General features: G+C 42.3%; 1 protein-coding gene across 1 annotated transcript in view; it reads left to right on the top strand.

The window, feature by feature from the left end:
• LOC306792618 (voltage-dependent N-type calcium channel subunit alpha-1B-like) overlaps positions 1 to 16,831 on the top strand; it is a gene marked incomplete at its 3' end in the record, with an annotated part of 68,164 nt that overhangs the window by 35,903 nt on the left and 15,430 nt on the right. Inside the window, exons 21-31 of the mRNA XM_079289865.1 lie at positions 24 to 161; positions 3,266 to 3,467; positions 3,945 to 4,109; positions 4,867 to 4,977; positions 6,483 to 6,566; positions 8,636 to 8,752; positions 9,484 to 9,549; positions 12,901 to 12,992; positions 13,081 to 13,231; positions 13,935 to 14,062; positions 15,443 to 15,539. Of these exons, the coding sequence (XP_079145991.1) occupies positions 24 to 161; positions 3,266 to 3,467; positions 3,945 to 4,109; positions 4,867 to 4,977; positions 6,483 to 6,566; positions 8,636 to 8,752; positions 9,484 to 9,549; positions 12,901 to 12,992; positions 13,081 to 13,231; positions 13,935 to 14,062; positions 15,443 to 15,539 (1,351 nt within the window). The remainder of the gene's footprint in view (positions 1 to 23; positions 162 to 3,265; positions 3,468 to 3,944; positions 4,110 to 4,866; positions 4,978 to 6,482; positions 6,567 to 8,635; positions 8,753 to 9,483; positions 9,550 to 12,900; positions 12,993 to 13,080; positions 13,232 to 13,934; positions 14,063 to 15,442; positions 15,540 to 16,831) is intronic.

Genomic DNA, 16,831 nt, shown 5'->3' on the forward strand with positions numbered 1-16,831 from the left:
CTCTTCCCGTCTCTCTCTTTAAGGGGTCAGTTTCTGGACTACGACAAGGATGACGTGTCAGCTCAGCCCAGAGAGTGGAAGAAGTACGAGTTCCACTACGACAATGTTCTCTGGGCCTTCCTTACGCTCTTCACGGTGTCCACGGGGGAGGGCTGGCCACAGTAAGTCAGAGCAATCTCCATATCACTTCAACACCTCGCGCTTAAAATTAAACTTGAAAGATGCAGTGTGCAGCTTTTCTGGGGGCTCTATTAGCAGAAGTGGGTTCATTAGTGTATAATCCCCTGATACTAAGAATCGCTGTTTTCGTAAGATTAGAATGACTCCTTCATATCTACATAGGGGCATTTTGCGCTGCTGTGTTTCTACAGTGGCCCAGAACAGACAAAACCAAACCAGTCATGTGTTATGTTACCTCAAGGCCACCGTAGCTCTCCAACACAGGAGCGAGGCGAATGGTGTTACCAATGTTTTGCACTCGTTTGCTCAGGTTACAGCAATTTGGAAAGGGAGGAGGGAGCTGAAGGGGTATTCAGTTGGTTGCAATCTGCAACCACACTGCCAGATGCCACCAAATATTACACACTGTCCCTTTAAGTCAGCCATGTTCACAGTGTTTACTGTGAAACGAATAAATCAGGAGTACATTGGGTTAAGAAGTAAAGATGGCCCCAATACATCACTTTAGTTGTGTTTAATTTATAATCTTGTAGTTGAAGTGTTGTTGAATCATTTATTCTTCTTCATGTTAGAACTTCCTTCATTGACTTGCCCTGAAAAGCACTCGGCACACCTGGAGGCCGATGGTACAGCGCAGATCAAACCCAACTGATTCCTCCTAGACTTAATTACTGTGCGTTTTCTAAAGATGCAATCACGGCTCATTGCATAGATGTCTTCAGTCTGCTGTTCTCCGCCTGAGCTAAAGTGCCACAGGCAGATTTATTACCATCATCCTCATCTCTGTCAAGGACTGTTGATGGCTGTTTACTTATTTCATTCATTGTATTTACCTGATGACGAAAAGTGAATTGTTAAACTGAGTCAGCTGGTCATGATCATCTAAAATCATACACGGCCAAACAAGAAGTGACAGCACAGTTTTACATTGAAATATAGTCGAAGTGTAAAGTTAAATAACAATTTTTCATTTCTTATAATTTGGGATGCTTAGAAAATTGCACATATGACACTCTAACAGTAACAGCTCTGTTACTATTCTGTAATTACAGTCACGCAAACTAACAAAAAACCAACCCTAAAATTGTACAAATGCGTAGACACTCAACTCATAGAACCACGATCAAAATGAACTGCAGTGAATTGTTCGTGGAGCGAAGTGGAGCTGACGTGATTGAGCTTCTAGTACACCCAATAACTATTTACGATGATGATGATGATGATATTTAGTTGTCAGATCATGTCTGAAAAATAAGGATACGCACAGTTAACAACAACCAAAGACAACATATTCAAGACCCCTTCAACATCCATGTGTTGTGGGATGAACAGCAGTTAACCGTATTAAATCGTGGAACCCTGTATCTCTGATTTGATGACAACAGTTTGTATTCACTGGTCGGGACATGGTTGAACGGCTCAGAGACAATGTTGTTGGCCAACATCGGTAGGCTGATTCATAGAACAGCGTTCTCAAGAGGTTGACCTGCAGTCTTTGAGCAGACTTTCATTTGATGGAGCAGTTTTAAATTAAAGTGGTGGAAAAACACTTGAACTATGTAGCAGCACAATACTGTAGAATCACAGAAGTAAAAAAAAAAAGAGAATAATTTGTCTACTCGCCCCAAAAGACCTAATGCGGCGGAGAAAATATATTCATTGTTTTGTCCTCATGCAGACAGATTAAATGTGGTCTTTCCTGGATAGCAGATGGTCTATCATTACACCCAAGTATTTACATGCAAGTACCTGATTATTTCATGAAGGATGAAAATAAAAAAATCAAGCCGGTACTTCGTAATGACAATCTACTATTCTGGATCATGACTGTACTCCTGATTTCACTCTGTTTTCAAGTGTGCGACTGGCAGTGAACATATCAAGACCTGCAGCAGAACCCATGTCCTCCTTAATGCTCCATTCATGTCATGTGAGATGGCTGATAGAGACGGGGAAGATTATCATGTATATGTGTCGTGATTACAGTAATAACACGTGGTTAAGGTTAGGTAACAACCGTGCTCGCGCTTTCCAACAAAACAAAGTTAACTCACGATTGGAAGTGGGCAATAAACGGCCGTCTCTGTGGACTTTTACGCGTCGTAACGGCCCCTTACTTCCTCCTTTGCTCACTAGAGTCCACTAGAGGGCTTGTGGTGTCTTTTCATTCTGGGGTACCATCATCATCATCATCATCATCATCATTATTTAAGTGCACTTTTCAAAAGTTCCAAAAAAGTTTTGCACACAGCCAGACATTGTGCAGACGGTGCTCAACAAGATTGTCAGAGGCCCGTTGAGCACTTGCTGATTTCACAGCAGGAGAGTCATTAACTCACCGGAGACACCCTTAATATTCTGAAGGAGACATTACAACTGCACCCACAACCGCCATATCTATCCATATCTATCCATATCTAGCTGTGCTGTGACTCGCTCAATCTTTATAAATAGCCTCTGTGAGGATCGTAAGAAAGCTCTACAGGCTGGTTGACTGGATATTTTGGGACAGGTTACCTGGACATTTGTAGACGGATTGATTTCATTGTTATTTCATCAAGCTTTCTTGATTCCTCTTCCAAGGGTTTATTTTTGTCACTTACAGAGTAAAGTGGGGTGAAGGTAGCGGTTCTCATCAGATAAGTCATCGGAGGGATTTGGGATCTTTTCAAGCTCCCCTAGGAAGATTAGTAGAGCGTAGATCGCGCTGAAATAGATCTGCAACGAATAATCGCATAGTTGATGGAAGGGAATTAGTATTTTGAGAATCAATTAATCATTTGAGTTATTTTTGAACTAAAAATGCCAAACATTTGATAGCTCCAGGTGCTCAAATGTGAGAGTTTGCTGTTTTTCTTGGTCTTACAAAATAAATAAATGTTAATTTTTTCTATTTTTGGTCAGACAAAAATAAGCTATTTGAAAATGTCTGTTTAATTAATAATGAAAATAATGGTTATTTGCAGCTAGACAAAAAGTTGACGGCCTGAACTCATTGAGTTCCTCCAGATATTTTATTTTACCTGCTGTGAGCTCGACGTGTTTGTATCGATTTTTTGTCACGTCATCTTTTCCTTCTGTTCAGGGTCCTGAAGCACTCTGTGGACGCCACTTATGAGGACCAGGGCCCCAGCCCAGGCTACCGCATGGAGACGTCCATCTTCTACGTGGTCTACTTCGTGGTGTTCCCCTTCTTCTTCGTCAACATCTTTGTGGCTTTGATCATCATCACCTTCCAGGAGCAGGGAGACAAGGCCATGTCGGAGTGTAGCCTGGAGAAGAATGAGGTGGGAGAGTGGTGCAAAGTGACGCACGATGAAAACAACGACAACCTCTCTCCTCTACACTACAAGAACACACGCTGATTATTTCGGCAGAGGCACTAGTTTCTGAAAATCTTTGTCTCTTGCATCACAAATGTCTTCTTCTTTAGAAAACAGAGCACAAGCTGATCCACTTCAAAACATCACTTCCAGTCAAATTCATATCTAACGTGACTTACAATTCCCTCAAACAGAACAACAAACGGTTCCATGAGGTTTACCCACTCCACTCCACGAAGACTTTGTTAAAATGATGCTGTCTTCTTCTCTGTAAAGTATTGGCCAGTGATCAGAGAGGCTCAATTTGTAGTCTCATCTTTTGATTCGACAAACCACTTAGAAAATCCTCTCGTGGCGTGCCAGCTGTCTTTTCTACTTTTGAAGGTGCATCAGAGAGGATTCACGCATAATGTGTTTTTGTTTCGTCTCTCCATCAAACAGAGGGCTTGCATTGACTTTGCCATCAACGCCAAGCCGCTGACGAGATACATGCCGGCGAACAAGCAGTCCTTCCAGTACAAGATGTGGAAGTTTGTGGTGTCGCCCCCGTTCGAGTACGCCATCATGACTTTAATAGCCCTCAACACAATCGTGCTGATGATGAAGGTCAGTGATTCCTCTCGGATCCCGCCAAGCCAAAAAAAAAAGAAGAAAAAAAGTGGTGCATTGGCTCAAGTGAGACTTCAGCTCCTGTTGAAATATTCAAGGGGATTGCAGAAGCAGTTTACATGAATCTGTACCATTTGATAATTTAGCATTACGGCAGCGATGCAACAGCACTGGTCTGGCCTTGAGACATGGGCAACGATGAAAAATCAAACATCCCCACCATCGCACCACTGGGATGCTTCTGCTAACAGTGCTCACTGCTGACACAGAGAAGAGCTCGTGTCTTGGCTTTATTCCTGGTTGTCTAAAAATATTTCAAATTGAATCAAATCTGAAAAGTTATTTGATGAGACAGTTTGAAAGGCTGTTCAGAAATGCTGCTTTTAGGCCTTTAAACACCGGGGGCATCAAAATATTTTTTTCAAACTGTTGTTTTTGTCACAAATACTTTCACACAGAGCGCAAATATTACACAGCGTCATTTATTTCCGGAACCAAGGATGAAACGTGCTGCCCCTGAGCAGCCCTCCAGGACCTTAAAGAGACATTCGGATCATGTCAGTGCCTCACAACCACCTGCCATTATCTCAGTGACAAGACACAGAGCCTCTTGGTTGCATTTACACTTGTAGTTGTCGTTGTCATTGTCACTGTCTGATCTGGCGTTAGGTAAATGGCGGAGAAAGGAAGAAGCTCGTCCACACTGCTGTGGTTCTTCTCTCAAATATACTCTGTGTACGTTTTCTGCCCTCAGTTCGACGATGCTCCAGTCCTGTACGAGACCATGCTGAAAATCCTCAACATCGTCTTCACAGCCCTCTTCACGCTGGAGTGCATCCTTAAGATTATTGCCTTCGGTCCACTGGTGAGACTATATGCTGTGCTCTGCAAAACACGAGACAATTATTCACTGTTGTGTTGTGTTTCTGTTTACACACATGGGGGAAAATCTCTCGGAGGGAGACTCGTGCATCAAGCTGCTCTCTCTGTGCTTGCGGTGCTCAGTTAATTACATGTTGTCACAAAACACTCAAAATTAAAGGTGTAAAATCTCAAATTCCGGAATAAAAAGCGTGAACTAGTAAGAAAAAGAAGGGATGAATGGAAGAGTGCGCAAAGAGAATAAATCGTCCCCCAACATGGGGCTGTCTGGCTCACAGCGAGCCATTTCATCTCTGACTCCGCTCCATTTACGAGGCCCATTTGTTAAATAGCTTTTCTCACACACCACTTGCCTCCACCTGTTTAGCTGTTAAGCCCAGACGGATGGGCTCGCATCTGCCGGAGTAAACACTCGGCTGCTGCGCCTCCTCAGACTGCAGCTGCAGGGCCGGGAGTGGCCTCTGCCTCCAATAGCTGGTTGATCAAGCCGTCTGAGGGGCAACCAGGCTGCAAGCAGCAGCTCATGCAGGGGATTGTGTCAGCATGTGTGTTGTATATGCACGGATAGATTTGTGTGCTCATGGGCTAGTCTAGATATCTTTAGCTTTCGGTGCATCTGTTGTTTCTTTGTTTTTTAAGTATGTTGCTCTTAAATCTTTGGGAATCTTTTGTACACCACTGTGACTTTTTCATATCCACATATCTGTCAATTTAACCAAATACACAGACTGTAAATGTGCATCAGAACTTTTAGAAATGTGCCATGTTAAAGTTCCTGCCCAGGCACTTTGTAATTTAATATAAATCTTAATACAAAAATGCATCAAAAAGCTAAAATAGGGTGATTGTACATAAAGGCTGGGCAGCTGTTTAAAGTCTGACTAGTTGATTTATCCAAAATAATTTAAAACAGAGGTTTCAAAGTGAGAGGCGGGCCTTCCCAGGGGGCTCCAAACGGTTTGAGGGGAGGCTAAAAAATATTACATTAGTTAAATATCACAGAATAGCCTAAATGTGTGTGAGTCAGAAACGAATAACTAATGACAGTCTATTTTTATGTATTCAGTTTAGTCTGAAGTCATATCAAACTGTATTATTAGGCTGCCTTGGCTCAAATGTTGAGTGTCTATGGCATTAAATAATATAATTACGATCCAATAGGCATCCAGGAATTGAGTGAAGCTAGGCAAGTAAACTACCTTGGGGGGGGGGGGGGGGGGGGGGTGTGCCTTTTTCGAAGCTTTGCCTGAGGGACGGCCCACAGTCTCTGACTTTGAACTCCCTGATCTCGAATTGTAACAACTACTAGCAGTCTCAGTTTGAACAGTTATTCCACACATCTTATTTTATGCTGTATAGTATGAAAAAACAATCAATAATCACAACAACAAGAATTGCACCAAAGAAGCTGAACATTTTCAAAGTTTGAACTCTCTCTCTCTCTTTGAACGTGCAGCCTGATCTCTCCCTGTCGACTCTGTTGTTTAGAATTACCTGAAAGCAGCCTGGAATGTGTTTGACTTTGTGACCGTGCTCGGAAGCATCACAGACATCTTGGTCACGGAGATGGAGGTAAGCGCCGCAGCGATCCCGGGCTCCTCTACAGGAAGCAGATTTAGTCGAGTCAGGAGAGCCGTTGTCGTAGAAAATGGAAAGTTGTTCATATGCAATACTTTACTCATGCAGGAAATTCCATTTACATCAGGTTTGCGAGTAACTGATATTTTCATCGTCTGACTGTCCATTTTTTGGATTGATGAATTATTTGGTCTATAAAATGTCAGAAAATAGTGAGAAAAAAATGCCCATCACAAGTTGTCAGAGCACAAGCTGACAGCATCAAATTACTAGTTTTAAACATATTCGATTTACAAATGAAGTAAAAACAGAGAAAAGCAGCAAATCTCTACCAAAGACCAATAATCGAAATTGATGTTGACTAATTGGCTGAACACTTACAGACGAACAATTAACAGGCCAACAATTAACAGGCCAACAATTAACAGGCCAACAATTAACAGGCCAACAATTAACAGGCCAATTGTTTCAGCACTGATTTATATGTAATTGTGTTCGTTAAAGATAGGTCTTTTTCTTCTCTTATATTTTCCAAACATTACCAATCTGAACAAACCCCTTCAGCTCCAAATCCATTAAACGTAGAAGGCATGCTTTTGCTACGCTCCCACAGTCTCAAGTCCTCGAATCGAAAGCTCAGCCAAGAAAACTGCAAGCCCCAGAAAAATGAAAGCAGTAAAATCGATCCTGGAAATTAAAATGAACAAACACAGCCTCGGGGCAACGGGGGGAACGATGCCGTTGTTTCAGTTTGCAGCATTTTGTTGCCTCTGTTGAATCGCAGCAGACGGAAAGAGAACGCGACTGTGTGCCGGAGATGGAGGGCTGAGGCAGAGTGCTGTTGCCTTCTGTGTGGCAAAGTCAGTCTCTTCTCTGTGCGACTTTCCTTTCATGTGAGCATTGTTCTTCTTTTCTGTCTCTTCTCTTTCGCTCTCCTTCTCTGCCTTTTTATTCTGTCTCTTTTGCTGTTGCCATCGTCTGCGTTGTCTCTCCTGGCGCCTGTGCCCTCACTCTGCCCCCCTCTGTCACATCTGACACCTCTAGACGGTAAGTGGCTTTTCTTGTTGGCCGCTGATATTGTCAGTTGCCCCTGTCTCTCCCACAGTCTTAGTTTAAATTGCCTGCCTACTGAACCCTCAGTGTGACGTGATGTAACAGAAGAACACCTATTAAGCTGTTGGAAAAGTGTGCTTGCTTTAACAGCTACACAATCATCTGAAACTATTTCAGTCGCATAAGATCTGACATAAGAATGTACACCGCAAAGAAAAAGTCACCTTACAAGTCGTTGTAATACACCGATGATGTTTCTGTGGTTTGCATCAAAACATCAGTGTGATACTGTAACAAATGACTTGTTTCCACAACATGTTTGTGCTTGTTGAACACTATTTTAGACATAAAATAATCTCTCTGTCCAATCCACTTTGATTGGTGATGATGGAAATGATATGAGATACATTTAAAGGACCAGTGTGTAGGATTTAGGGGATTTACTGTCAGAAATGGAATATAATATTCTACCATTAGTGTCTGAAACAAAAAATGGTGTTTTTAGAATGAGCCCTTCATATCTACAAAGGGAGCGGGTCCTCTTCACAACGTCTTCCATGTTCCTACGGTAGCCCAGAACGGACAAACCAAGCTCTGGCTCCGGAGAGAGCCCTTTGCGATTTTCCGTGACCTGAAGGCCACCGCAGTGTGTACTGTATAGGGGGTGTATTCACCGCTAAATGCCACTACTTGCAGCGCACTGGTCCTTTTAAAGGGAGCCCATGTCACTTTAGTGGCCATTGAAGCAAAAACGTGCAATTAACAGTCGCACAAGCAGATGGAAGTCGTCAGCGAATTGTCTCAGATATGTCACCTCTAGCCACCAAAAGCAACTGGTCATACCAGACCAAATAGGGCTGGAGCAGGAAAACCTTGAGCAAGGGGGTGTTTCATTGCTCATGAGGTTATCCGTAAAATGAAGTATGTCAGTTTTTCTTACATCGGATGGCTTTGAATCCTTTGATCCCGTGTTTATTTTAGAACCTCACAGTCTCTGTGTTCTCTCCCAGTACAAGATCATCAACCTGAGTTTCCTGAGGCTGTTCAGAGCGGCTCGTCTCATCAAGCTGCTGCGGCAGGGCTACACCATCCGCATCCTGCTGTGGACCTTTGTTCAGTCCTTCAAGGTGAGCCACCACACACAGTGACCTGAACACGCACACAAGTACGTAAGTAAACTCGATTTATGACGCGTTTTTCAGTCAGGGATGAAAATAATTCAGTCAGGAAAGACACAATTGAAGAAGAAGGCAGATGTGGATTGTTACAATAGATATTTTAGTGCTGTGTTTGTCAATTAGATTGATTCATAGTAGAATAAAAGAATATCACACGAAATAGACAATGGAAGACAGAAAGGGCAAACGAAATAGCTCTCAGCAGAAAGCAGTTCAGAGTTTCAGCCGGTGCCGGTTTGCTCTCTAAATCCCCTGGGACAAGTTGAGTTAAATACGGAGTGCCGGGCTGCGGCCGAGGGAATTTATAGCAGGTTTAATGTCAGTGGTGAGAGCTTTTAAGCCCAATGAAAATGGACAGTAGCTGCTGAGTGTTAAAAGGTGGCTATATTTAATTACAACAAATGTTCGCCTCCTCCCCACTGCGATATAAATAGCTGGTTAAAAGAATCGACCCCGCAGCTCAGGTTGACTGCTCGGATTTTTAAATAAGACTGTAAAATCTTACAAGGGTGCTAGTCCCCTGTGGTGAATCGGATTGGTGTGTGTGTGTGTGTGTGTGTGTGTGTGTGTGTGCGGAGACAGACGGAGAGATCAAAAGAGTAAGTGTGTGTTCGTGTAAGAGAAGGAGGTTGTGTTTGTGCTCTGAAGTCTTTAACCTGTTATTCATGTGTTGGATCCAGGCCCTGCCGTATGTCTGCCTGCTCATCGCCATGCTGTTCTTCATCTACGCCATCATTGGAATGCAGGTGAGTTGTGACAATGCCAGCTGGACAAAAGGGAGTCTCACTGTAATGGTTCAGTGATGGACGCCTCATAGAAAGTCCCTACACAAGCATGATACCCCTCCACAGGTGCTTTTACCTATTCTATTAGAGACACCTTTATTATTAGAAGAAGAAGTACATCAGCAGTCACATCGGCCTGAATAAAAGAAAAATAGAATTACTTGAATATGTGGGCCATAATGCATTACAACATGACCAGAAACAAGAAAATAACAATGTAGATACAGCTTAGCTTACGTGGTTGTGTGTTGTTAAGCTATCAGTTCTCATTTGTTAACTACTTTAGTGTGGGCTTAGCACTGGTTTATGATTGGTATTTTAATTGTTGACTGAAACTTTGTCTTGGAGGTTGGAGGTTGGGGTGAATGGGGTGGGTCCAACAAGTACAGGGCTTTCACCAAGGAGACCGCGGGTCATGTCCTATGTAAAACCAAGTCATCACGTCGAGTTATTTTAAGTTACATAAGTAACTATGTTTGCATGTAACCACGTCACATACAATGTCAGATATTAGGCTAAGTCACGTACGTTACAAACTCATTTTAACGAAAAAAATGTTCTTTCCCTAAACCTAACCAAGTAACTTTATTTTTGCCTTAACATAACCAACTAGTTAGTTTCACAATGTTAACCACATATTTTAAACTGTGACTGTTTCACAACATCAAATAGTCATTGGCATATGACCTATTGTGTTGTTTAGGTCTGAGGACTTGTTGGTCAGGTATAATATGTTCGAATATCAGCAGTTAAACTGAGACCATCTCTCCTCTTGAGACAAATAGAGGATGACAATATAAGTCACATCTGTAAAATACCAATCCAACACAACAAGCCTGCAGTAGGGCTGGGCGATATGGCCTAAAAAAAAAATCTCCGATTTTTTTACAAAAAATCCGATTCACGATTTAAATCGATTTTTTTCCCCCAAAATTTTTTGCAGATGACAGAAGCTGTTGAAAACAATTTTTTCTTTTATTTTGTGATGATTTTCCCAAGTAGGTTGATAAAAATAAAGTGCAAACAAAACCTGAACATTGTAGAAAGGTGCCTGTAGTATACAAAAAGTATTTGGTCACTCTTTTGTTTGCCTGAATCATTTAAATATAAAATTAAATTAAACATAACATTAAATGGCATTAAATAGTAGCCTTCCATTGTAAACAACTGTGCAAATGTAACTTTTTACAGTAAGCTTTTCTAACTGAATACACTGATACAAACACAGCATGAAATAAAATGTATATGACCCTTTAACATTCACATTTTCAAAAGTGCAACATCTGATCTAACATCAACATAACATATTTTGCACAGTAAATAAGTGCATGTAAACAAAATCAAGTGCATTCACAACATAACCAACAGTATTAAACAGTAGTGCATGTTTTTTCTAAATATTTTTTGCCAGGAAGACAAGCCTGTCTACTACCTCTGGCTTCAGGCATGCACGGTGGCATGTAACAATGCCCCCCCCCACACACTGAAAAGCCTCTCAGAGGGGGCACTTGTAGCTGGCACAGAGAGGTATTTCTTTGCTAAAGTACTTAGCCTTGGAAAGTTAAGTTGGTGACGCTTCCACCAGTCAAGTGGATCGGTGTCTGGGTCAACCTGCTGGACCACAGGTCAGTTGTTGCGGAGTAGAATGACATCCCCTCCAGCTCCGCAGAGATCCTTTGGCGTGTACTATTGTACAGCCGAGGCAAGGCAACGTCAGAAAAATGTTTACGGCTTGGTAGCACGTACCTGGGGTCCAAAGCTTTGAGACGGTGAATAAACCCCGGCTTTTCCACGGTGTATATGGGCACCATATCTTTTGCGATATACATCGCGACTGCATCCGTGATGGCTTTCCACCGGGCACTCTTCTTCTCATGCGGAGTACAGTTGGTGAATGTCTCCAAAATGCTGGGTTGTTTTTGTGAGGTGGCGGCGGCAGCAGTGAAGCTGCTGGCCGCCATTGTTTTAGTTTGTAAACAATGCGCGCGCACTCTACTACGGGAAAAAGGGGTGGGGGCGATTTTCTCGATTTTCAATAAAACACATCGCCTTAAAGCACACATTCGAATTAATCGATTAAATCGATTTATCGCCCAGCCCTAGCCTGCAGTAACCACCACTGTATCTTTGTAAACCTTAAAATGCCCTTCAGTACAGCACCAACAACGAACCTCTGCCTCTAACAGAGAGCATCCACACATCTCTGACACAGACTCAATGAAAATGTAATGATATATCAACCAAGTATTGCATGGCTCTTGCGTTGCATTGCATAAGATTGCACAGGTGTTTGCTTATCAAGTGGATTTTCCATTTTTAGAGCCGGCTGAAACCTACTTTTTATTCACCTTACGTACACGATTATCACAGTGTGTGTGTGTGCTGAAAAACGTCAGTGTCAGAGTTTGGAATAAAAACATGCTGACAAAGCATATATACATTAACTGAGTGATAGTAAAGGTGAATGACAAGTACATACAATTTATACACAAATGAAATAGCAAATCACATTAAATAAAACAGCTAATTACAAAAAAACATCGATTTTAGTGAGAAATATGCTTTTATTCTCGTCTATTGTCACAATCTTAATGTAATGAAGTTCGGTGCAGCCAAAGCAGTTTGTACAAGGGCAACCAATAACAATTTCTAAGAAATGCTCTGCATGACAAATAATGCTGATGATAATTTAACATAATAGTTATTGGCTTCAAATTCTGAACTGGTTGGTTCAGTTGTGTCAGGACTTTAAGCCCCAAATAACTTGGTTCACTATCTTCTACAACATATTTATAGCTATATAATACATTTTTAAGTATAATGATGATCATCATTATAATACAATTTTAAGTATCATACATTTTTAAGTACAATGATGATAATCTGCTTCGTCGGGGAAGTGTGGGTGTGCTTTGATCCGATTTGACTGACACCAAACAACCCGCCGGCCATCATCACATTCTGATTGAAAAGTGTCTTTATCCTGATTGGTGCACCCAAGTATGTGACATTGCGTTTTCCAACTGAGGCACTCCCACCTCAGTAAGAAAGGAGAGAAAAAAAAGGAAAACATCAATCTGTCCTGTGAAATAATCCAAACTGTAAGAAAGAACATGTGTTCATGTTGGATTCCGTCACTCAAAGTGAGAAGCTGATGGAGAAGATAAGTGTCCAGGGCTGTGTCTCCGGTTGAGGACTGTGCAGAACTCTGTTATAGTCTCTGTGTTACCGTAGTTCATTACAACAGTAGAGTAGGGCTTTTATTTTGGGGTTTACATTTAGTAAACATCACCTGCTCTCCTGCTGCCTCAGGTGTTTGGAAACATCGAGCTGAATGAGGAGACGGCAATAACTCACCACAACAACTTCCAGACGTTTTTCCAGGCCTTGACTCTTCTCTTCAGGTAATCCCTGCTCCATTTATTGAAAGGAAATGTGGTGCCACAAATAATCCAGGACAAACTGATAACTGTGTGTGTGTGTGTGTTTCAGGAGTGCGACAGGCGAGGCGTGGCACGAGATCATGTTGGCGTGTCTCAGTAACCGGCCGTGTGATAGTCTCTCAGGGACCGTGGGGAAGGAGTGTGGCAGTGACTTTGGCTACTTCTACTTTGTCTCCTTCATCTTCCTCTGCTCCTTCCTGGTCAGTGTGGAGGAAGACAGAGGTCACACTGAGTGTTGTCATTGACAGGAACTATACGAGTTTAGCTTTTTTTTCAAAGATCAACTACGAGTTGGAACTTTGGTGAACTTTATGAAACTTAGATCAAATATGTTCAAGTAACAAACAGTTCAATTTTCACCTTGGATTATTGATTGATGCAAATAATCAAAATAAACTGATAATTGCATGCGTTGGTTTTAGATTAAACCCCAAAAATAATGTTGCCAACAATAGCAAAGTGACATCGATGCAGTTGAACAGGTGGGAAATGAACCTACAAGTAGCAGGTTTACAGCAACAGTTTGCAGCTTTTGGGCTGTAGTGTAAACACCACAGGTGACTTGGATTTCAATCAGACTCGAGTCACAACTTTGATGACTTTAGAGTCAGCAGATTCAAAAAAAGACTTAAAGACTTTGTGAGTTTGACTTCAGCCTTTTGACTTGAAAATACTTGATACCCCCCAAGCCCGCTATACATACACAAAACAAATACAAAGCATTCAGGATTTTTGCAAAACTAAAATATTGTTACTCTGTTGTTGAAATTGCATTGTTATTAAGGGAAGAGTGCATTATGACTTAAGTACTCGTAATTCAAAACGTAGGACTTGGAGCTTGATTTAGGACTTAATTTGGGACTTGCCTTTCTTGACTATTAATTTATTTGAAACATTCTCCAGATGTTGAACCTGTTTGTCGCTGTCATTATGGACAACTTTGAGTATCTGACGAGAGACGCCTCCATCCTGGGACCTCATCACCTCGACGAATTCATCCGCGTGTGGGCGGAGTACGACCCTGCAGCCTGGTAAGTGCTTCCGCTGATCTCTGACCTGTGCAGCTACAGCATAGTCCCTATTATCAGCCAGTGTTAAAGAGGAGGTTTGTTTGCTTTTGGAAGGGAGGTGCGCTAGGTAACGGCGAACTCTCAGCTCTCAGTTCCAGCAGGATGACTCTGTTTTGAGGAATTGGAGAAATCCCATCTCAGCGGCGGCGGGCGAGTGACATTAAGCCTGAGCCCAGATCTGGCTGAGGCTGGTGGCGAGCCCCCTGTCGGCCGGGGTGATGCATGTAAATCCAGCGTTCCGCTTGGCGTCCGCTCAGCCCTCTGTGCCTCTAAGCCGGCCGGCTCCAAATCTCCCCCGTCTGTCACTGCAGTGTGAAGAGAAATTATTTCTATCCCTCCAACGGGGGTAATACAGGTTGATGTCAGCGCCCTCTCTGCCCCTTACACCGACAGTGTTTAACTTGACTGAAGCACAATGCTAGTTCTGCGTGAGAAAGTGTGAGAAGTAATGTGTCTCAGATGATGTAAGGCTCATTAAGTTTTAACGGAGGCTTCACGGGAGCCTCGTCAGTGAGTCAGGACTCCAGGAGAGGTGTGAGATGTGAAATATGAAATTGCCATCTCCTGACAGACATTACGGGGGAGGACTTATTATTTATTCCTTTGAATAAACATTAGCTGCTCTCAGAGATGTATTTGCAGTAGCTGGTCTTCAACTGCTTTCACTCATTTGTATGTCAGGTTGAAGCAGTGTATTGAGTGCTCTTTTTTTCCTTTATTTATTTATTTAGACTTGTTTTCACATATTTCTGTAAAAGGAGCAGATATGTTTCAACTGATTCTACAGTTTTCTGTCCCTTGCACATCCAAAAGGTTTTAAAGGGGAAGTTTACATTGTACAACTAGAAATGTACATATTAGTTCACTTTACATAGAACAAAAACAATGATGAATAAAGGATTCTCCAGCAGAAATGTATTCCTGAAAGTGTACAGTGGGCTTTCAACCAAAAGTTAGACCTTTACACTGGGGAAAGAAAGTCAAAACTTTTTACTTTCACAAAATGTGATGAGAACACAAATTTATTTTTTAACTTCTCTCCTGATTGAAAGAAAATATATTTCTAAAACCCACTCAAAAACTAAATATTTCTCATTTCCCTGAGGTCTTTTGTGACGAGTAAAATAAAATGTGATTTCTTTATTTTTCTTCATTTTTCAATAGTCAAAATAAACACCAATAAAATCACAGTTTTAGTCAGAAAAATAAAAACAGAAACAATCGTCGACTGTATTCTTCATGCTGCGGCTTCTCTAGTTGTGTTACTGCCGGCCAACAAGTAACACATTGCCTATATGCCATGAATTAACCTGTGATCTAAACATGTCTTATCTTTTACAGCGGGAGGATATGCTATCAGGATATGTACAAATTGTTGCGTTTTATCTCGCCTCCCCTGGGCCTGGGGAAGAAGTGCCCCAACAGGGTGGCTTATAAGGTTTGCACTCCCACACAGTCCTTTTGTTTTCAAAGGCACTGTGATGGTTTCGGACTGCGAATGTCTGTTCTCATTCCCTGCGGTGCCCCGACCACACACATGCATACAGACATGCATCGACTCTCCACTAACCAGCTAGCAGGTAACCACGGCCAGTGCAGGAAACAATGCCGTGAGTCAGGCTCAAACAAAAGGCGTCGAATGCGATGTCTAATATGTTCCCCTGCTTCTGAACACAGGAAGTGATAGAAGAGTGGGAAGTGAAGAGAGAGCATTGTGTGCTTTGTTTCCACTAACTGCTGGTTACTGCTAGTGTCTCTTAGCATGCAGAAACAGAGGGCATCTTAAAGGAGTACTCCACTGAAAATCTATCCGTAGACCCTGAAATAATAACCTGAAAGGGAGCTCTGAAAAGTTTGTAGCTGCTCCTTTGATGAGGGGAATCCCTGTCGCCAGATTGATTTATAATGGATTCCAGCGGCTCAAAAAAAGCTGGAGAGAAAACATCAAAACATCCACAGAAAGTTTTCCAACCACTCCTGCAGCATACTCCACTTCTCCCCTGTTGATCCACATGTTCAGCGTCCGTACGGCCTTTCTGAACTGTGTCAATTGTCTCAAGGCGCCAGGTTTTAACAAGGAAGAATAATGTGTCGAATAAAAGACGATATCACTTACTGTTCACTGTTGGAAGAGTTGATGGAGCATAGCCAGACAAGGTTACCATTGGAGTCCATTGTACAAACTTTTCAGAGCTTTCAGAGGGTGAATGTTTGATACTCAAAAGATTTTCGGTGTATTAAGTCTTTATCGTAAAATGCACTCTCGTTCCCAAATGCACATCTTCCCCATCCATCCGGTATCTCTGCACAGGGATACCTCTGGATCATCCTCCCTTCGTCCTCCTCCTGGAATCCATTCCTGAATCCAGACCATGATATCCTGGAAATCGAATTAACAAGGATTTCTGTGTTTTCCTCTTCCCCTCCCCTCCCATTCTCTCTTTTGGATTTTTGTCACTTTCTGTTTTTTTATGTACCCCGTTTAATCCCAACCCTCCATCACCCGGGGAACTCTTCATTCCTCCTTTCATGGCCTTCTACCATCTTTCCCCCGGGAAGCGGCCGCATCACTTACCGCGATATGTACGAGATGCTCCGCGACATGTCCCCTCCGCTAGGTTTGGGGAAGAAATGTCCTCCTCGAGTTGCCTATAAGGTAGAATCACCCCTCTCTCCTCCATCCCCCTCCCTCTCGCAGTCACTGCTGGTTCCCCTGCTTCCACCTGTCAA

The sequence above is a fragment of the Melanostigma gelatinosum genome (assembly GCF_949748355.1).
Source record: "Melanostigma gelatinosum genome assembly, chromosome: 18".
NCBI lineage: Eukaryota > Metazoa > Chordata > Actinopteri > Perciformes > Zoarcidae > Melanostigma > Melanostigma gelatinosum.